Raw genomic sequence first — 23673 nt, 5'->3', positions numbered from 1 at the left:
ATCTATTTGATCTCTCTTTAATACTTCTTTTTAATAACTATCTCATACAGAAATTCTCTTATTTTGAAACCATTATACCAGTTTTTCAGGACTCTGACCCATCCTCTGACTGGCTGGCTCTCTTCCTCTCCAGGGCTGCCTGCCTACTTTTGCACGTTTCATACTGCACAACTCCGAGGATATCATTCACATTGTAATCTCTCTGGCACTGTGCAGTTTTACCTACCATTGTTTTTGTACTATTGGTGCAAATATCTACCCAGTGAAGGAGGTCAGATAATGTTTAAATAACACGTTGGTGTTTTTGTGAAAATAGTTTTGACCTTATGGACTGCTGCCTGCAAAGGATCTTGTAGCCCGCTCGGTGTCCATGGATTGCACCTTGAGAACTGTTTTCTGAATCTCCAAGACATGTTGTCTGTGCCCACTCCAAGTCTTAGTCCCCCTTTATTACTTCTCACCTTTGTTGTTCTTATAGTCTTCTAAATGCTCTTCTAATCTTCAGTCTCTTTCTGTTCCTCAAGAGTTAACTTTCTAGAATACAAATCAGCTGTGTTGATACTCTTAAAATCTTTCAACATGCCACAGCACAATTGGATAAAATCCAGATTCCTTCAGAGGACAGAAGAGGTTCTTTATTATCACACCTGCCTTACTAACCTCTGTTTCTAACACTGCACACTTCCTACTCTTTCAATTTATTGATAATTCCCTAACGCATCATGATTTATGTAGCTCCACACATTTTCATACACTATTCTTTCCACCTAGAATACTCTCATGTTCCAGTTTCCACCTACCCTTCCAGCTGTGCACATTTTAAGATTACTTCATGTACTACCCACAGAATTTGACTTTGTTATAATTTTAAAATTTGTTTTAGAACTTACTGTTTTGTAGGTTGCTTGTGTCATTTCTCCCTGTTAGATTATGAGCTATTTGAGATCAGGAACTATGTCTGTCTTTGTATTGCTACACTTAACAAGGGCGAGAAATCCAATACTGTCTTGGAGTAGAGAGAGAGACACACACACTCCCCACCCGCATATGGGTTTCCCTGGTAGCTCAGCTGGTAGTGAATCTGCCTGCAATGCAAGAGACCCTGGTTCGATTCCTGGGTCAGGAAGCTCCCCTGGAGAAAGGGATAGGCTACCCATTCCACTATTTTGGGGCTTCCCTGTTGGGTCAGACGGTAAAGAATCTGCCTGCAATGTGGAGGACCTGGACTCAATCCCTGGGTTCAGAAAATCCGCTGCAGAAGGGCGTGGCACCCCGCTCCAGTATTCTTGCCCAGAGGATCCCCATGGACAGAGGAGTGTGGCAGGCTACAGTCTATGGGGTTCCAAAGAGTCGGACACAGCTGAGTGACTAAGCACAGCACATATGTACCATCAGTTCAGTTCAGTCACTCAATTGTGTCCGACTCTTTGTAACCCCATGAACCACAGCACGCCAGGCCTCCCTGTCCATCAGCAACTCCCAGAGTCCACACAAACCCATCCCCCGAGTCAGTGATGCCATCCAACCATCTCATCCTCTGTTGTCCCCTTCTTCTCCTGCCCTCAATCTTTCCCAGCATCAGGGTCTTTTGAAATGAGTCAGCTCTTTGCTTCAGGTGGCCAAAATATCGGAGTTTCAGCTTCAACATCAGAACTTCCAGTGAACACCCAGGACTGATTTCCTTTAGGATGGACTGGTTGGATGTCCTTGCAGTCCACGGGACTCTCCAGAGTCTTCTGCAGCACCACAGTTCAAAAGCACCAATTCTTCAGCACTCAGCTTTCTTTATAATCCAACTCACATCCATAAACATGACCACTGGAAAAACCATAGCCTTGACTAGATGAACCTTTGTTGACAAAGTAATGTCTCTGCTTCTTAATATGCTGTCTAGGTTTGTCAAAACTTTCCTTCCAAGGAGTGTGTTTTAATGTCATGGCCGCAGTCACCATCTGCAGTGATTTTGGAGCCCAGAAACATAAAGTCATCCACTTTTTCCCCATATATTTGCCATGAGGTGATGGGACTGGATGCCATGATCTTAGTTTTCTGAATGTTGAGCTTTAAGCCAACTTTTTCACTTATATAAATATATATATGTGTGTATGTGTGTATATATATAGGCATTTCAGATGATATATGACCTTAGCCATATATAATATATAATAAATATATGTTATAAGAAAATGTTTATTTTTATAACTTTTAGTATACGTAAAATTTAAGGGAATATTTCTCTTTCTGTATACTTGAAAACTTCTAGTGAGTTGAATTAAATTGTAGTCAAATGGATCACATTTTGAAAAATTAACCTCCTTAATTCATTATAACTTAGGTTCAGTGTTTTTAGTTTGTTTCCCTAATTTAGCATTATTAGTATGAAGGCAAACAGTGCCACAATGCTTCTTTATTACTATTAACATTTTAAAATAAATGCCTTAAAATATTAGTATTTATATTAAAATTACATTTTAAGTTTGTCTTCTACATTGTTTTATATTAAAACTTGGTGGCTGTATATTTTGTTTTGAGCTTAGTATAGTTAAAATCTTGCAAGGGTCTTCTGTCAGAAGGGCAGCTAAATAGAAGTCCCACTTGATATAATTTTATCTGTATATAGTCAACAGCAACAAAAAATCCTCCTTTAAAATGAAGAAAAATGTTACCAAAATTTTATAAAACTTCAGAAGTTATGTAAAATTTTTATATGTAAGAAATTTTATTACTCACCACTTTGCAAAATTCAAATTACCAAAAAAGTAAATTTTATAGATTATATACTTTCCTGCTCATTGACCATTTTGCTGTTCATTGTCACTTGAGTAAAAAATAAAATAATTTTTAAAACAGTAATCACTTTAGGCCTCACTAATTTAGAATTTCTGATGACTGAGGTACTGGACTGAAAGTATTAACTTCTTAAGGCCCTACAGCTTGTGGCCTAGATGTTGCCTAATAAATTAAATTTGTGTACAAAATTACAAGAAAAATCTTTCAGAAACTTCTAAGTACTTTAAAATAATTGTTTGTATATCATGGATTTGTTTATTATAAATCATGCCTTCAAAGCATATTTGTTGATTAAAAGCCATTAGTAATTGAGATTTCTCCAGAAAGATTCTGAACTAGTGAGGTGTGTAGTATGCAGTAAGATTTATATCTGTTCAGTTTTTGCAGGGATCAATTTGGCCAAATATTGCTTCATGGGATTATGTTTGGAATTCTCTTTACTCTTTTATCCCTCTTGCCTTACACTTTTAAAATTGGTAAATCCTCGGATATCTGTGTTGTGTATAATCAGAATGCCATGGTACACTCTGGGGGCTTCCCAGGTGGCTCATTGGTAAAGAATCCACACGCCAGTGCAGATGTGGGTTTAATCCCTGGGTTGGGACGATCCCTGGAGTAGGAAATAGCAACTCACTCCAGTATTCTTGCCTGGAAAATCCCATGGTCAGAGGGACCTAGAAAGCCACAATTCATAGGGTTGTAAGAGTTGGACATGACTGAGCAACTGAGCATGCATGCTCGGTACCTACTGAGACACAAAGTAGATTTCTTTAACATGCTTCCTTTAAAAATTAGTATTTTAATTCCACTGACTTAAGAAAATTATTGATTGTAAAATATTAGTAATGGTTGCCTGAACTCAGAAATGGGTGTATTGCATTAGTAGATTTATGAGAATAATACCGATTGTTATATTTAATTTGATAAATTTCTTTTGAAAATAGTTCCCTTATATACCATTATTTTTTATATGAATGAATACATCAGAAATTGAAAACCAAAGGATGATGATTTTGTCATAAATCTGTTTTCCAGCATTCATTTACTACATACATTGTCATCTGTTAGTTCTTTTCTTTATTTCATAATTAATTTCAAAATTCAGCATTTTTTATCTAATTTAACATTTTCATATTTTTAAAGGTCCCCAGGTGCATCCAATTTTTCAACTTTACCAAAGATCTCTCCTTCATCTCTATCAAATAATTATAACAACATCAACAACAGAAAGTAAGCACTGAATCTTAAAAACTCTTTGTTTAATTGATCACCCTATTGTGGTTGCAAAAAATCTCTTGTATCTAAAATTCAGAATAAAAAAGTCTTAATGCATTAAATTGATTTTCTTTTAAATCACTGGTCAGTTCTTCTAGGAGTTAACTTCACAAGAAAGCAAGCAGAAGTATAAACTTCTTGATTTAATATATATACTACAGTAATTTACTAAAAGAGAAATAAAGTACTTTCAGAGTTTTATATTCTAAATGCTAATTATTGAAATATATAGAAATCTGTTATCATTCAAATTTTTAAGAAGAGTATGAATTTCAGATGTCATTTTAGAACTAGACATGTAATCACAGACAGCATATGGTGTTTTTTTAAAAGTGTGTATCTGTGATTCAGTTGGAAGGTACAGTCAGTAAAATTGAAAAGTGTATACAAATTCTTATTTATGAAAAAGGCAATTACTTTTCTTAAATAGCTTGGAGAAACAATTCCTTTGCTCTACCATGAATAATACTCAGAAACTTGGGATATATAAAAATTACATGACAGTGTGTGCCTTTGAATATATTGCTATAAGAAAAAGGATTGAAAGTCACTTGGTATTCACAATAACATCTAACATGGATATATTGCCTTGAAAATTGACATGGTTTTATAGGAAAGGATAAAAAGAAAACTATAATTAGTCCAGTCCATTATGGAAAGAACTTTAATCCAGAGATGATTATCATCCTTTTACTTCCTGGGTGTAGACATTGTCACTTCTATATTAGATTTACAGTGTTTATGTAATTAAATATTTACACTGCTTGTCCAGTTCATAAATGACATCTGATTATTCTAGAAAATTAATTCAAAAATACTTGAGACTATTTGTGAAATACTCTTTTAAAAAGCACCATTAATTGACTTTATAGGTTTAATTAATGTTCCCTTAAAATTCTTATGGAGGGTGGGGCTTGATAAAATGATTCCAGTTTTAACATATATCTGGATTATAAATAAGAATAGCCAAAATAACTTTGGAAAGGAAAAACATTGGAAATGATTAATCCTGTTAAATATCACAACCTGTTATAAAGATAGAATTCAAACAGCAAAGTACTGGCCCAGTAATATGCCTCCAGATTAATGGAATAGAAAAGACAACTCAGAAACAGACCTTTACATACAAAAGAATTTAATGTGATCAGAAAGAATCAATATTCTAGACTAATGGAGAATGGGAAGCGTATCCAGGAAATGCTGTTAGAAAAATAAGGTTGCTATAAAAGTATTAATTGTCAGATATATAAAAATTAAAAGGCAAATTAGTGGAGAAAATTCTTGCCAGAAATAGCAATGAAGGGCAAATATTCTTAATATAGCAAGCTTATAAAAACCAGCAAGGAATTTTTTCAGATGGCTAGAAAAGTGAGTAAATGATGTAGCTGGACTATAAAAATAAAAGAATTAAACATTTTAAATGTTCAAATTCACTAACTAGAAATAGGTAAATTAAAACCATTAACAACTCCCATCTACTTCCCCCCACCTCCATCGCATTGGGAAAAGTTAAGTGATGATATATTTTCTGGTAAGGATTCTGTTTGAGTGGTTGGAATGTTAGTCCAACTTTTCTAGAAAAGAATTTGCTATCTGTATCAAGATTTAAAACATTTATTCCTTTATTTCAGTAGTAACAAGATATGCACACTATAGTATAATAGTGAAATATTGAAGACACTGGATATCCAAAATTCCAATGTAGTATGTTCTCTTCTATTCAAAAATGTTTATTCTCAAGCAAAAGAGTGAAAGGAATCCTCCTATAATCTGGTTTGTATTTTACGTGGTATCTTTTAATTCATTAAAAGTAATTTTCTCATATGAGATAAAATATTATTTGTGTTTCTGCCGATTACAGATGGCTCACACATTTACTGTAAAAGAATTGGTTCCATGTATTTATAGTTATTCTATACATGTTAGTTATTCTGTACATGTATTTATAGTTTTTCTTTGGAGAGAGATTTTTTAACATTGTATTGAACAGTGTTATAGACTGTATTGAACTTGGACTGTATTTTGACCAGAATAACCATATTGGTATATGTGGTCTGGTGCTTCTATTTTTGTCTTATTTCCTTCTCATTGTAAAAATATGACAGTACAATGTGATTTCAAAACCTCTGACTGGAGAAAATATTAAAAAGGGGAATTGGGAGTGGTTTCTTAAATTTAGAACATGGATGATGATTCTTCTATGACTAGATTATGTTCTTAGCTATTTATATTTGTGTAGACACTAAAATAGCCCTTTCATATTGGAAATTTTAATAGTAAATAGTTGCTGGTACCACTTTACTTAAAAGTAAAACTTACCTTTCTTAGGTAAGGAACAAAATTTAAACATTTATAAAATGAAGAGTTTTTTTAACTTGAAAAAAACTTGAATTAATGCTGTCATGTTTACCTAAACAATTATCTCACATAAAATTTACTTCTTGACTTTCTTTTCAACTTGTGGAAATAAGTAGCTGCTTAAGACTTCAGATGGAAATAGCATGATTTCTTTAATTAAAAGTATGTTAAATGGGTTAAATTAAGTACATTTATGAAACTTCATGTATGTGGCTATATACTCCAGTGAAAGTGCATGTTAAAACCAATAGTTCTGACATACAAGTTTATATGGCATTTATTTACAAATTCAAGCTTTAAACTGATACATTATTAAGATACAAAATTTTGATTTTTAGAAATAAGAATATTTGTTATAGTAATAACAAAGTGTACTTGGAATTATATAAGTTTAATAAAGATTAAGTTTTTATTAAAGACTAATATTATGAAGAATCAGATGCCTGAATATTGTTTTCCTTGTAGTTTTCTTATTAATTCATATAATATTCATTATATATGCCAAAATCTTTCTTTTCGCTGCATTTTCTTCTGTCTTGCTACATTTGTTTTGCTACAAGACTGCCTTTAAAAATAAATCTCTTCAATGTATTTATTGTCTCAACTTGGTGGCTTTCCACATCAGAGCACATTCTGTTTTTCTGTTAATTCATTTAAAACTCTTTTATTTGCAATGGAAATGACTTTGTGTAAGAGATTAAGCGATGAAAAGGAACTGGAACTAACGACTGCCAGAGCTAGCTAGTGATCTGGCTTTTGACAAGTTACTTGATGGAAGCATCATTTCATTAACTGCAAAGTAAGCATAAACTTTTAAATGTATATTCATTTAAGATGATAGATTTATAATACATAATTAATCTAATATAGTATTAAAATTCTTATTAAGATTCCTGGCAAACTCATGTATTTTTGCAAAGTAGCAAACCCTACGGGATAAGGACTAGCTTACACTCTTTAGGAAAAAATAGCAGAAGTTATCATGAAAGATTATAGAAACTGTCTTGCGGGCTTAGGTTTCCATGTTCTTTACTGAAGTGTTTAAAGAGCTGCTGACTTTGGTATTTTCCTCAGCAGACTTAATTTGATTTAAAGAGCACAAAAGATGTGGATTATAAGTGACCAATAAAGACAGTATTAAAATATTTTAAATTTGTTTTCATTATTATCATTGAGCATCTAGACTAGTATCTCAGTCTTTGGACAAGGTTTATTCTTATCCTGTCACTTAAACTAAAACACAGATATCCTATAAGTATTCAGATCTTAAAAGATAAAACCAAACACTGCTTTTGCATATGAGTTTTGTATTCATTTTCAGTATAGGAATCCCTGTCCCAGCAAACTGCATCCTCTTGCCACAAAGAAAAGTTGAGTTTTCAACATTCATTTGTTATTGTGGGTAGGGGGTATCTGAATATGAATAAGCTTATAAGTGTGCTTTTAGTCTTTTCATTTGCTTGGATGTGAGTGTGGATATGGGCGTGTGTATGTGCATGAACATGCATTTGGGCATACTTTCCCTTTGTATTGTGACTTGTTTTATTATAATTTTATAGCTGATATATATATAGCATACATATATTAAATATAGCAATTATATATATATATTGGTTTTCAACGTGTTGAAAATGTAGACCTTTTCTTTTTGTAATGTATAGCAGGCCTTGATTTTAAGCGCTTCTTAGAGGGAAGAAAGAAAAAACACAGTTCAGTTTTTCTGTTACATATCCTAGAAGTTGGAGTCAAGAATCAGTTATTAAGTTAATATACACTGAATTGTTGACAGGTGCCTTGGACTTAGTTACTGTTAGTAAAAATTATAAGGCTAGTGATCTTCAAAAGATGCTTGAACCCATTTTTTTTCCTTTAACTTTTAAACAAGTAAATAGCTACAAGTCTATGAAGCACTTCTTTGTGGTTTTTCTTTTCAGTATTTAAATTTATTTATTTTAATTGGAGGCTAATTACTTTACAGTATTGTATTGGTTCTGCCACACATCAACATGAATCCGCTTTGGACCCTGCTATTTTTAAGTTTAAGGTAGATCAGTTTTTTAGTATGAGAGTTGATCTTTTATTTGTGATAATACAAAAATATTAATGGTATAACATTATGTGTATAATTATTGATTGATAGGGTTTTGTGTTGGGGCATGTATGTTTACTTAAGGTTTTGTTAGAACAGGCAGTAGGTACAGTTCATTTAAACTGTTGTAATTATAAAGTGAGAGTATAGAAGCTACAATGGAAAGTTATTTGAAATTACAAGTAAAAACTGTTTTTGAAAAAGTAATACCAGGAATAAATTGTAGCCAGTTGAGGTTGTCAGAGTTTTGTTTTTAGCAAATGACCTTGATTCTTGTTTAGGCTTATCCAAAGCAGTCATCATAAATAGCTTATAAGATAACCTATTAAAAATTAAGCCATTATTTTCTACAAACAAATTTTTAATTACATGTAAAAAAAAAAAGGAGTCTAGTTTATTGATTTTCTTAGTTCTTTATAAAATTACTCTGATTCTCTAAAGGTTGAATATTACATCAATTTTTAAAGATTATTATATATTGTACTCATCATAGTACATATTATCTATCCTGAGGTGGTATTTATTTAGTTAAATAAACTGCTTTAATCTAACAAGCTAGAAGATTCTTTCTGTAATAATAATACTGAAATGTACTTGCTTAGAATCATTTCAGTTTTGCATACCTAATCATCCCAGACTTTTTCTGCATTTGAATACTAGATTTTGCTGATCTAGCATAGACTACTATAAATAGAATCTTCAGTGCATCAGAACAGTGATGTCACAGAGGCCCTGGAAATCTGTGCTCTTACCTGTAACTAAAGCACAACTCTTCCTGTTTCTTTGTTCCCACTCTGTTACAATAGCAAGGTGTAACAGGGACATAAATGAGATGATTTATTGCTGCGGGTGGTGTTTAAAATCTGAATTTTTCAAATTTGTTGGAGCAGTGAAGAACAGAGCAAGCTGTGAAGCTGCTCCAGTTAATGAAGGGTAGAAAGATATAATGTGGTTTGTATTGGTTGATGTGGTATATGATGCAGTGATTTTGTTGATTGAATGAGGAATATATTAATTAAGGGGGTTGTTGTGATTTAGGTTCATGTCAGAAGTACCTCAGTTAAGTATTTTATTAAAAAATTAATAACTGACCACCTATCTCAAATAGGTTTAAAATACTCTGTTCATTATAACTGTATGATAATTGTGCATTATGAAAAATATTTTTTGTTTTTCCTTCCAGTGTGAAAAACTCAAATTATTGTCTCCCATCATATACCGCTTATAAGAACTATGATTATTCAGAACCTGGAAGAAACAATGAACAACCAGGCCTCTGTGGCCTAAGTAATTTGGGAAATACGTGTTTCATGAACTCAGCTTTTCAGGTAGGTCTTTCCAAACAAAGTGAAACTCCTGTGCTTTATGGAAATCAGTAATACAGGAGGAATAGAGTTGGGTTTTACGTGTCAGAACTTGAGTATTATATAGTATGTTTGAAGAGCTTTTGGTTTCATGGAAGCTTGAAGAATGCACATTTGATTCATTCTGATGCTGGTAGTAGAATACCTTATACTTCTCAGGTGGCATGTGATTGATTATCACATAGTAGAAGATTAAATATAAATTCATGGGAAAATATAATTCCTATCAGGAAACCTAGGCTGTCTGAGAAGAAAAGAAAAACTAGTGAGATCTCTCCTTTACATGAAGTCTCTTGTTTTTTAAGACATGGGTGGAAATCTCAGAAAATGCTTTTATGGTCACCAGTGTTCCACCTCTTAAAAAATATATATATATATTTTAAATCTTTTTTTTTAACCTTAATGTGAAATTAAGATTTTTTTAAAAAAAAATTAATGAAATTTTGTATACACATTTTAATAAATCCCTTTCCCTTAATGCTCTTTCAATTTGGGGATATAAGAGATCACTGCCCTTTTTTCCCCTTTGTCTGTTCCATAGAGCTTCCTTTTTCTTCCTATTGTCTATACCTTCTTCCAGCTTTACTTGTGAAATACTGATATCTTTGATTTAGAAGTAACAAGATCTATATATACTTGAATATCACTGTCACTGTGCATAAAATTAGAGCTGGTTATTTTATTTCCCTTTTAAAATAAAATTTTGTTTCAAAGAGCCCAAGATAATGGTATACTATTTTGATATTTGAATTTTACCTACATTTGTCAAGTCTTTTTTTCCCCCCAATTATGAATTTTATTTCTAAATCTACAGTATTCTGTTCTCTATTCAGATTTTAATACTGAATCAGATTTTAATACTGAATCTTCTGTGCCCAGGAGGCATCCTCCAAAGATACAGATTAAACACAGATGTAGATTGATAAGGACATACTTGCAAATCTTTTTGACTCTCTGAAAAAAGTATAGGACTCTTTCTCATTCAAAATTCTAAATAATTTGTACATTCTCATTAATCCACTTGTTTCCTAAATTAACTATTGTCTCTATAGCATTCTTGAAAAATTAGAATTTAGCCATCATAACTCTTGACCAGGAGTTAACAACTTTTTTAAGACATGCACTAGGGTGTGTAAAATTGATAGTTTCCAGATATCTTGGTTTAAAGGTGAGCCAATCAGTAAATTGTCTGCTCAAGCAGATATTGTGTAGGTTTAATAAACTTTTCCCTTAAACCTACTTTAATGAGTAATACTGCTTATACTTTAATGTGAATCACTTTATCCAAATTTTTTTTCTAGGATCCTAGCACTAGTTAGACAATTTAATTTTAAAATATTTTGTCTTTATTTTCCGGAAGAGAGAAAGGTAACTCATCTGAAAAGAACAAGCCAAAACTATTGTTATCCTGAGTTTAACTTAGATAATAAAATGCATGGGTGCTGAGCTTTCTGAGATAGGGACAGGGCAGACAATTGTCATTTTGTTTCTGTATCTGTTGGACCTAATCACTGAAAAATCATATTTAGCACCATCTCTGGAAAATGTTTTATATATATAAACATTGGTTATATCAGTATCAGAAAACCCTTTCTCATATCGCCAATGACATTAATTTTTATACAGCTGCTTATCCTTACATTACCAAAATTATTTTCATTCTGGAGGCTTGATATCTTGAGGTCTTTGGGTTTTGTTTTTGTTTTAACATTCTAGTATGGAAAACCAATCTTGGTGATTTTTCATAAGGATTAAGAATAGGATTTTTGTAAAAATTTTAGTTGCATAAGCATCAAAAATTTGAGTCCATTAGAACAAGAATTAGTGTTCATGCTAATCATTCATGCCAGAGAGTCTCTGGCTTACATTCAAACTAAATTTCTTCTAAGGCAATATTACAGTCTCGTTTCCTGTGCCTCTGTTATAGTCTATTTAGTGTTGTCTCCATATGGTTAGCTCAGTTTCTCAAAATTGAATATGAAAATGAAATCTACTAGTCGACTATGTTGAGCTAGATTTGGCATTTGTTGAACTTCCCTTGTGTATATATTTAAGGTAAAAACTTCATTTTAGTACTTTATTCTTCTGTTGAAAGCAGTTTTATTACAATAAACTGGTATACCTAATGCTGACTTCTCTTTAGTATATTTCACCATTTGTTTCATTTCAACTGAGATACAGATGTGAGGATGAGGTTTGTTAGGGTGATAGTTTGTAATTATCTGATAATCATAAAAGAGAAATTTTTCATGAAAATTTCAGCAAAGTATTTTAAAGAACTACTTTCGTTAAAACTTTCCAAGTTGGGGAAGAGAAAAAATTAGTTTTAATTTTTGCTGCTTTTGAAAATTAATCCACATGCAGAATTAGAAATACTAGTACTTCAGTTTTATTTTCTTAAAGCATCTATAATTTTTAATTGCTTTAGATGTCAGCTTTGAAGTAGAAAATTCACCATTTAAGTTTCCTTGTAACTTCTGTGAAATGAAAGATAGTTCATTAACTTCAATAAATATTATGAAATAAATTTTCTACTGATAATTTGAATTGTAATATAATCTCTTATTAGTTCAGTAATTCTAAAAGATATGAGTGGACATTAGTACTTCAGGCAGTGTAATTGTTGATAATATCTTTAAAAACATGGGTGCAAAAGCATTGCTATTTTTTCTATGTGAGCATAGGTTATGCTTAACCCATCAGTAGCCTTGAGATAATGAAACTGATCATTTGTGATTAAAAACTAAGCACAAATTTAAGTGTTATTTAATATTATCATTCTTATTCTTCAGTTTAAAAATGCTGATACTCAAGATTTTCTCTGGTTTAATGGTATGGATAAGTGTTAAATTTTTCTGATGAGTATAGTGCTGCTATATAGTTTATCTAGTTAATATTTGCTAGATGTCAAACATGTGAGATAGTCCTGACCTATTAAGATTATAGTCTTGATATTGTAATTTTCAGATGTTTTGCTTTTCAACATGAAAATCTTTTTTGAATTATTACTGTGAAAACTTTAATTGTATCCTCAGCAATTAAATAGATACAGTGAAGTTGCTTTGGTTGGTTGAAGTGCCCAGAGTCCTGTCTGCTTTTCTTCTGTTTAATGTCCCCAGGAGCATGCTCATGGAATCCTAGGACTCTAAGGAGTAGTTTAACATCTCTCCTGCTAATTAGCTGTGCTACCCTGTATAAGTTATTTCTATAACTATTTTTCTCTTCACGTGAGGAAAATAAAACCAGTAGTCCCCTTATCTTAGGAGTTTTATGGGGATTAAGTGAGTTGATGAATATAAAGTTCTTAGGATAGTGACTGGCACATCATAAATGAATAGGCATTAGGTTGATATTATTTTATCTTTTTTTTATCTGAAGGAGTTAAGCAGAGTGACTGTGGGAAAATTCTACCATCCATAGTCCCTGTGTGTATTTTTTCTCCTTTCCTACAAGTCTTATTCCACTTTGTCTGGACCTAGTGAATGAAGGAAAAATTGAATGTACTTTTAATTTTGTTGTTATTGTTGTTTAGAGTTATTTAAATAATGATGTTTATCATCTCCATTTCTGAGCTTTGTTAACTTAGCTCTCCTAAGCATACTGACTAAGCAAGGGATATAACAGCATAGAACTTTTCATGAATAATCAGTCTGCAGGGAATTTAAAGTTCTTGAGTTCAGGTAATCTCTGGCCTCAGCCTCCTCAGTAGTTATGATTATAGGCATACATCACTGTGTTCCGGTAGCAAAATGAGTTCGCAAAGTAGTTTTTCAGTGCCCTTAATAGAGTACTGCATTGAGAAAATGTCTAGTTTTTTAAATTTGCATTTTTGGAGGTAATTTTAATTAGCATTAGTTGAGTAGATTTCAGGAGCACTCCAACCCTTGTCTTTTTCATTGTCAAGGCGTAGGATGCTCATGATTGGCTTCCTGGAAGAAGCAGCTCTTCAGATGGATTTGAAGCAAGGGAGTGATATGGTCTTTTCCACTGGAAAGCAGCATGGCGTAAGATGGTGGTTTTCAAACTCTTTACCTGAAAGTAATAGGGCTGCTTAAAATAGACACTAAGAAGTAATTGAAAAAAAGAGATGATAAGGACCTATTTTTTATCCTTTGTCATAAATGTCAGTTGAAATTTCAAATGATTTTAAAGTCAACTTTTTCCTATGATCTGTTGGGTTAGGTAAAAAGTTATTCTGTAAATTCCAAAGAATGTAGAAAGTTTCCAAAGAATATAGAAAGTTGAAAAGTCTTTTTTTTTTTGAAGTAATTAAAAAGAATGAGTAATTAAAGAGAATGAGTAATATTACACAGAAATAACATTCTTTTAAGAAACTGGATTCTCATATAATGCAAAACTGTGAAAAAGTCACTACTAAAGCTATTATTTCTGTGTTGGAGTACTTCATAGCTTTGAACAGAACTAAGTATAATGCTTTTCTATACTCACCTTGAGCTTTCTTTTGCATTTATTGGAACAAATTCTTGGAAACACAGTTTAACATGAAACTTTCTAATTTTTATTCAAATTAACCGAACTTTTGGTTCAATAAATGAACATAGTTTCTTTCAATCACAAAAATGAAACACCTAACCACAGAAACAAGAATTTTTTTAAATAGTTTAGGATTTTGAAGAAAATGATGACTTCAGATAAACTGAGAATGTGGCTGATGAAAAATTAAAATACTATTCTTATGGCAGATTTTTACCCACGCAATTAAACTCATTATATTTGAGCTCCTTCCATACTGTGTGCCTAAAATTACATGGCAGACTAGCATCAAAAATATATGTAATCATCTTGTCAAATGGCAACTCAATCAGATCTTTCCATTTTGATAAAGGTAAAGAAATGGAAACAACCTTACTTATATTAGAACCATTCACTTTCTTATCACAGATGCCAATGTTTTTACTTCTCCCTTGTTTGAACTAGCGAAAGGGAGACGTATTTCTTCTCTTTAGAAAAAGTAAGGGGACTGGGAAAAGAGAACCTTAATTGTCAGGCAGATTATTAGGGGAAAGAGTATATATAGCATAATTCTGTAAGTATTTAGTTTTCATAACTGGGGCAGAAGCAGTATCTCTGATCGAATGCCTTGTACCTGTGTAAGTTGGCTAATAGTGATTTCTGATCATGAAAATATGCCTTCTGTAACCAGTGATCTTACTTGTCTGTTCTTCACATTCTTCCAAATTAATATACACATTTCTCTAGGATTAATGCCTCTGTTTCTGTTAATATAAATTTTCTTATGTTTTGTCAGTCCCTAATTCTAGAATACGAAATGACATGAGTACAGATTACAAGGGAAAGGCTTATTTCAAGGAGTTGTAGATAATAACATCTGATTTTAATACAGAATTGTTTTACATTACACTCACGAGGTAGAATTACTTGGAGTGCTAACATATAGCAGCAGTTATTAATATGATGACTGAATTATCTTGTATTGATTTTAATAATTATTCAAAGTATTTGTAATTGGAAACATAAGAAATGTCAGTCTTTATAATGGTAACTACTAAAACTTACCTGTTTTAGTAGTTACCAAAGTACCCTTCTTTGCATAGTAAAGAAGCAAGAGAACAAAATGGTTTCAGATTTATTTGTATTACCTAACAATCAAAAACAGTTCATTTCCTTGATGTCAACAGCTTTTTCCAAAATACTTTTTTTTCCTTTATTAAAAATATGCATGTCACTCAACACTTTATGATTAGAATATTCTAAAGTATATCAGGTTCATGTTCTAAATTTTATAAATTGGTATTATTAGTCACTGGAAAAATATAAGCTATTGGACAGAGCCTTAGAAAGGAGAAAGCCATGCTATATACATCTTAAAGGCTTTTTATCTTTTGCCTGTTTGTCCTAATGTATGTATTTAAATTCTAGTCAGTTAATGTTATGCTGTATTAATTATAAGAGGCCTTCTCTATTTGATTTTTTTTCTTCTACTGTCACACTTAAGATCATCTTTCTATTTCAGTTTGTGAGTAAAAATAGTTTGTGGTAATTCATGTTACCAGTGATCAACTTCATTAGTGCTTTTGCTTTGCCAATAATGGATACTTAGTTCCTTTTTTTTTTTTAGTACTATCTGTATGGAAACTTTTGCTTAGTGTTACCAATCACTTCTTTACAGTAATTTCTAAACTATGTTTGGCGAGCGAGTTGGTTACTAAAAACCATTGCTTTAATTAATAATAGTATTTAAAATAGATTACTAATGCTCATAAACTCATATTAAAATATTAAGAGCCCAGTAGTGAACCTACAACCTCTGATAGTAACAGTACCCTTCTTTGCATAGTAAAGGTGGTTTTTCCTATCACTGTCATGTTCTTTTCCCTTCATAGAGACCTTTGAGTTAGGGCATCTGGTATCCTTATTTCACTGAAGAGGAAATTGAGGCAAGGGAAGTTTAAGTAACTTGTCATTCACTAAGACAAGTTAATGAATGAGTTCAAACTGGCTGACATTAGGATGTCTGTTTTAATTCAGACATCCTGAGATAATGTATCTTTCATAATTATACTAGTCAACTTGTAAGAAGTGCTTTTAAGATCTTTTATTTTATTGTGGTCACATATACATAGCAACATCTACCATTTCAACTATCTTTTAAGTGTATAGTTCAGTGGTATGAAGTATATTCACATTGTTGTGCATCCATTAAGAATGTTTTTATGTTTATGCCAAATATATGGTCCCCATAATACAAAATGTTTCCATAAGGTAGTATTACTATTTTATGATTCAGACACTTTCCCTGGGAGATTATATTTGATGGTGTGTTCGAAATAATTTAAGAACTCTTTTTAGAATTGCTTTCATTCTTCTGAATATCACTGATGGATCTTCCTTTAATGATAAAGTTGATTTTCAAAAAATGTTATTCAGTGCTTTATCTCCAGAATATTGTAGGGGATCAAGCTGTATAATTTTTTTTTCAAATAAAAAGTGTTAAGTCATCCCTTCATTGGAGAAGAAAATGACAACCCACTCCAGTATTCTTGCCTGGAGAATCCCATGGGCAGAGGAGCCTGTTGGGCTACACTCCATGGGGTCGCAAAGAGACACAACTGAAGTGCCGTAGCACATCCATTCATTTACTCAGCAAATATTCACCAAAGGCTCACTAAGTGCCTTTCACTCTGGGAGATACTGACTATGCTGTGGTGAACAAAACAGTACTATTTCCATGAATTGTAATCTAGCAGGGGAAAGTGATCATCGCTTAGTCGTGTTTGACTCTTTGTGATCCCATGGACTGTAGCCCACCAGGCTCCTCTATCCATGGAATTCTCTAGGCAGTAATACTGGAGTGGGTAGCCATTTCCTTCTCCAGGAGATCTTCCCAACCCAGGGATCAAATTCAGGTCTTCTGCATGCAGGCAGATTCTTTACTGTCTGAGCCACTAGGGAAGCCCTACTAGTCTAATAGAGTATAAACATAAAATTGTGAGTGTGATAAGCATCATAAAGAGAAAAAATCATGGAAGGTACAATGAGTATTACAAGAGCTGGGAGAGCATCTGATTTATACTGGATGTCATGCTCCCCAGAAGTAATGTTGGAACGGTGACCAAAGAATAGTTATTAGTTGGGCAGGTGAGAATTGATGTCAGACAGAGCAACAGCATGTGCAAAGCCCCTAAGGCAGGCAAGTTTGAGGAACCAAAGATGAGTAACCTGTGGGATAATATTTAAAATGAGGAAGGGGTAATAAAATGAGTTCAAAGAAATAGGCAAAGATCAGATCATGTAGGGGGAATTTGGATTTTAATGCATTACAAAGGCATTAAAGGTTCCAGGCAGCTATCATCTCATCTAGTTTACTGCAGTTATCTTTTAACTGATTTCTCTGCTTATACCCTTAGCCCCTGTGATTCATCCTCAAAAATGAACTTTCAGAGATCATTTTAAACTTAAAGCAGGGCCTTTCCTGGTGGTCCAAAGGCTAGGATGCCATGCCCCCAATGCATGGGGCCTGGGATCAGTCCCTGTTCAGGGAGCTATCCCACATGCTACGTCTAAGACCCAGCACAGCCAAATTAAATAGGTTTGTGGGTTTTTTTTGTTTGTTTTTTTTTTTTTTTTAAAAAAACATTTCCTGTTACTCCTTGTTCATATCACGAAATGACTTCTCATTTCACCAAGCTACAGTTCTTAAAAGAGACTATAAGGGCCTGAATGATCTGGCTCCTGCTATCTTATTTTCTACCACTTTCCTCCATGCTCACTCTGCTCCCTCCTCTCTTAGCCCCCTCACATATTCCACAAATGTTCCTGCTTGAGGTCTCTACACTTGTATGAGTCAGATGTTTCCCTCCTTGCTCTATATACAGTGGTAACTGCCCTTCCCATTGCATGACCATCTGATATTTGCTCTCTCGCTCTGTGTGTGTGTGTGTGTGTGTGTGTGTGTGTGTGTGTGTGTGTGTGTATATATATATGATTTTTTTTTGTCTGTTTGCCTCTCCCTACTCCCAATTCATGCTCCATGAGCATGGGGACTTTGTTTTAGTCACTGCTATAGCGCTGCTACCTCAAACAGTGTCTGGCATGTAGCCGGCATTCAAAGTAATGAAAAGTAAAGGAAATCACAAGTGTGTGTCTGGCTTCTGGCTTGTACATCATAATGATGACATAATGATAACAGTGGGAGGAGAGACACAGGGGAGGTAGGTTTGAAGTAAGGAGAAGATTATGAGTTAATTTTAGGCATATGCAGTTTGTCATGCCCATGAAGCATCCAAGTTGATACATCATAGACAGATGGATGTTCTAAGAGTATGGAATACAGACACAGGCTTAGGCTGGAAATAAATATGTGGCTGTTTGTAGTTGGTTTTAAAATCAGGGAAGTAATAGCATCTGTAAAGAGAAGGCATCTGTGAAAAATTGATTCCAGGACTAAGACTTACAGTTTAACATGTGAGTAGAGGAAAGATACTACTGTTGCAACAAGAGAAAAGAAGGGGATTATGGATTCAAGTAGTTTCTAGATTTTGTGATGACTTCCAAAAGAATGAGCTCATATTATAAGCTAAGAATGCATAAATAAGATTGCTCGGCAATACTGAGATCTCATTTGAGATTGAAGACCATCAATTTAGAATGATACAAATTTATTTACTTAAAATTCTCTCTAACAGTGTTTAGCTACATAGTGCATAAAATAGATGGCTGGGTTCATACAATAAGACAGTTTGGTTCATCTCTAGTTGAAAGAAAAAAGGGTCAAAGAAATTAAGAGCAGCTAGGCTAGTCGTCTTGTTTGGGGTGGCTAATGTATTTAGCTAATCCAATAAACATACATTGAGACTTGCTCTGTGCCAAGCATTGTTCTAGACATTGGTAATACAGAGTTCAAAAAGACAGTGCCTATCTTCTAGAATTTCATTATGTAGTGAATAAGATAAACATGTAAATAGATATAATATGTGATATAGAAAGCATTATAGCCAACTGTTTTAGAAGCAAAGAGAAGAGATCTATTGGGAAATAAATGAGGCTTCCCTAAGGAGGTGATAGTTGAATTGGGTCTTGATTTCATTTGATTGAGTACATTATTCACTAAGACTTATGTTTGGTTAACCTGGTGATAAAAATAGCAATGACGTGCCAGAGGTACAGCTATAACATTAGAGCTTATACTTGTTCACATGAGCACCCTTTTTTTAAATCATAGAAATCCCTACATCAGAAATCTTACTTTACCATAGCAAAAAACATATTGCTCATACACTCAGTAAACATATTGATACCTCCTGGATGCTATATAGATAACAGTGCTTTTTCATACATCTGTCAGCTCTAAAAAGACAAGTACCTAAAATATTTTGAGCAGTGACAGTATCAGTGAAACAAACATACAGTCTCCTAAAGTAATTGCATCAAAGATGACATTCATTTGAATTTGAAGGGTTTACTGGAAAATCACTCTCTGCTTAATAATCAGGTCCCATGTGTAATTAAAGATCTGTGTTCATTTAGATAGATTTTGCTTTGAATATAAGCCGAGTCATTGGCTGACACACATACACAAACACCAGTATACATACACATGCATATTTATTATGCATATATGAATGAATACATATATTTTTAAATAGATTTGGTATAAAATTAAGGTATTTTGTGTAAATTCTTCAGTAATTGCCCAGGGCTTTTTTAAGCATCATGTACCTTGCCCAAGAGAAAGCTTTCAGTAACTGTTCTTAAAAGAAATTTAAAACAAGTTCTTGACCAGAATGTTACTGTTCATAAGGAAATTCCTAATATTAATATATACTTTATGATTCCTCTTATATTCATTGAATACCATATCAAAGTATCTATATCATCATAATTATACTACCATCTTCCTGAGACCTTTCTTACCTTCCTTGAAACTTGTTCCATTAATCATTTCTTGTTTGTTCTATACCTTTAACCTCACCTCTTCACTGTCTTCCTTTCAGCATATGTACATGGTCAAGTCTTTTTTAAAAAAATGAGGTAGGAGGAAGATGGAGTACCCTTGACCTTGAAAAGGATGGTCTGTGCTTTCTCCCTTCTTTCTCATATTCCATTCAATAATCCTCATGACTGCAACATAGCACCGTAGGTAAAAGCTTGGATTTTGCAGTTGGACTGCTTCAAATCCTAGTACTATAACTTTACAAGTTGTATGACCTTGGATAAGAAACTTTTTATCTGTTATGTGGAGATAAAATCCTTAAGAAGTACTTGGCACATAACAAGCATTGTGTAACTATCAATTGCTGCTGTATCATCACTGTGACCATTATACCACTCCACAGAAATTATATTTGGTAAGGTCATTCTTGACTCCCTGTTTCAGTAGGCTCTTTGTAGCCCCTCTAGTTGACATCTGCTTATAACTGACAAATCCCAAAGCTGTCTCCACCATAATTCTCCCTCCTGAGTTTTCCTCCAAAATGTAACTATTAGGTGGACATCCCTGCCTAAATAATATTACAGATAACTCAAACTCAGTATGTCTGTGACTGAACATATTTCCTAGAAGCTTAGTGCTTTTATTTAGTATACTACCTTATAGGTGCAATCATTGACCCAAGTCAAAACCTGACTTACCACAGGATCTGTTGATTCTACTGTTCTTAAATATCACTTGTATTTATCCTTTTCTGTCCTGCCAGTACAGTATTTTAACACTTGAGTGTCTTTTAAGTAAACTGTTGAAAAATATATCTATCTCATTTCTTTGTTCCTAACTTGTCTTTTTGTTCATCATTTATCCTCTTCTAATTCATTTAGTACAAAGTGTCATTGTTTTTAAATGCAAATACCTCCTTGCTTAATAATCATTTCGTATCACCTAAAGGATAAAATCCAAATTGGACCCTACCTAGCTCCTTAACTAAAAGTTAAGATTCTCATAATTTATTAAGTCTGAGGTCTCTTTATATTTAATGTTGCCTCCTTCCTAGTTGCCTTTCATACACCCACATATTTGCTCATGGACACTCACAGGCACATGCACGCATACCTGTTTTTCTCTGTCTCTTCTGGACAGATAACTACTGCGCAGTGAGAATCATGCGATTAGAGCCTGTCTTTGGTTTTCTTTTATATCCCCAATGTTTGATACGATGGCAGAAAATAGTTCAGTACATTACAATAATGTTTCTCACAGTGTTTGAATGAGACTGTGCTGGTCAGCAATAAAATAACTGTACAAATTAAGCATAAGTGATCCAAAACTTTTATAGTAGTTAGGGGGGCTTTGTTTTCCGTATGTTGTTTCTTATTTCATTTTTCTGGTGGTTCATTTTTATTTTATAAACTTTATAAAATATCAGTCTATGACAGTTTGAAAAATTTTTAAAATATTAGTCCTTCCACATAAATGGTTTGAAAAACACTGAGTTAGGAAAATTTACCTGAAATACTTGCTTAACCTGCACCACATTAATGGTATTTCTGGAGCTAAGTGTCAAAGAGCACAATAATTTTTAAAAGAATTATTACATGTAATATATATGTATATATGTAGTTCTTAAAAGACCTGCCAATGTAACCACTTTGATAGCACTTGAATTGGGCTGCTGTGTTAATCACAGCTTGTCAAAACATACCCTCACTACTGTGCAAATTGTTTCTTTAATGATTTAGCAGTGAATGATATGAAAACATCATTTTAGAACATTATATTTCTGGAGACTCTTAAAATAATGATGTTCGTTCTTAATATTTGTTGAGTGATTAATCAAGTAAATTTAAGTTCTTTTTTATTATGAAAATAGAAACCTTCATAGTTCATGTTATCACATAGTTCTTAAACTTCTGTTTCAACTCAGCTTAAATATTGTCAATTATGTGCCTAGTGCCATAAAACGATACAGAGAAGTATATGACTTGGTGGTTCTCTTAAAGAATGTAGTAAGTCAGTGAAGCTTTTTTTTTTTTAAATTCTGCTATCCCTTTCTGTATGTGCCTAGATCTAAAAGATGAATGGCTCACGCAATTCTTAATGCTCATTTATTCAAAAATGTTTCTTTACTGAATATTGTTTGGGAGGGACTGAACACACACAGAATTATAAAAGTTTGTTTCTTCTTAAAACCTTTGACAGTCTCCTTGCTTAAAATGTTGACATTAATTTTATTATGAGCCAGTTCTGAATTATTAAAACAGAGTAGGAGATAAGCTACTAAACATTAAAATTGAGTTCATAAGCTTTAGTCCTCTAAAATACAACTTGCACTAACATTTACTAATGTTATTAGAATCATTTAGCTTTAGAATGCTTTAACTGAGTATCTAAACATAAAATCATTCAATATATAACCTGTTACTAAAAAAAGTTTTTTTTGACAATTGCTGTTGTCCATTAGTTTTAAAACATCATGCAACTACTTAAAGCTTATAGCATCTTTATTGATATAATTGTTATCCCAAAAGTTTTGAAATATATCTCTGTGGTATCTTCTATCCAGTGGATCTTCTATCCAGTTTCTACTTTTAGCTTTTAATATGAAAAATCACTAGTCTTATATAATCATGCTTTTTTAAGCATGACAGTTCTAGTTACAGGAGATGCTCACTGCAAGTAGCAGTATAGTCTTGCTGACAGAATTCTTCTTTCTCAGTCCTGTAGGTGAGGGGGAAGAGGAATTGACATTTCTTTGCTAGCCAAAAGGTTTCCCATTAGTTGTCATACTTCCTAAGTTTTCATAATAATTATTAAATTCAAGTAGTGTGTGAAAAAATAGATTCCATAGAATTTGAAGAAAATGGTGATAGCAGAGATTTTAAATGAAGTTTTATTTTTTCATGTCCTAAGCATAGTGGCCAGATTAATGGTAAATGTTAAAATGTTAGAATATTTTTGTCTAATTAAAAATGCTGCCTTTAAAATTGCTTTATGTAAAATTCCAATATTTTAAGTAGAGTGTATGCCAATTCTCTCTTCACTAAGTAGGTGGGAGAGGGAAAAAAATACTTAAAGTTTTTTAAAACTAAAAAGAAAATTATATCCACTTGTATTTTACATACACAAATTTGTTCTTTAAAGGAAACTTGGAGAATGGAAATGTAAAGCAAAACATGGCTTTAGTTGTATTTGTTTCCCCAGAATATATAGAGAAACTTCAAAATTGATCCCTCACATATAATGAGATTTTCCTTTCCTAAGGAGAAAAATAACAAAAAATACAACATGAAGTGTCTTAAAAATCTCATTTTTCAAATCTCCATGGTGAAGGGGCAGGCTTATATTAGTAGGTCTTCATTGTAAAAGTCTACATCATACGTTTC

General features: G+C 32.9%; 1 protein-coding gene across 10 annotated transcripts in view; it reads left to right on the top strand.

Annotated features, from left to right (window-relative positions):
• The window catches only part of USP15 (ubiquitin specific peptidase 15), a 129213-nt gene that overhangs the window by 75677 nt on the left and 29863 nt on the right, over window positions 1–23673 (top strand). For 4 of the 10 annotated variants that reach the window (XM_004006507.5, XM_060412877.1, XM_042246978.1 and 1 more), the window contains 2 exons: window positions 3934–4020; window positions 9696–9840. In XM_004006507.5, coding sequence (XP_004006556.1) covers window positions 3934–4020; window positions 9696–9840 — 232 coding nt within the window. Of the gene's footprint in view, window positions 1–3933; window positions 4021–5696; window positions 6859–6942; window positions 7223–9695; window positions 9841–23673 lie in introns of those variants that run through there. The other 6 variants (XM_004006508.5, XM_060412878.1, XM_060412879.1 and 3 more) reach the window with 4 other exon arrangements.

Source organism: Ovis aries, chromosome 3 (genome assembly GCF_016772045.2).
Source record: "Ovis aries strain OAR_USU_Benz2616 breed Rambouillet chromosome 3, ARS-UI_Ramb_v3.0, whole genome shotgun sequence".
In the NCBI taxonomy this organism is placed as follows: domain Eukaryota; kingdom Metazoa; phylum Chordata; class Mammalia; order Artiodactyla; family Bovidae; genus Ovis; species Ovis aries.
This window is presented reverse-complemented; position numbering and strand designations above follow the sequence as displayed.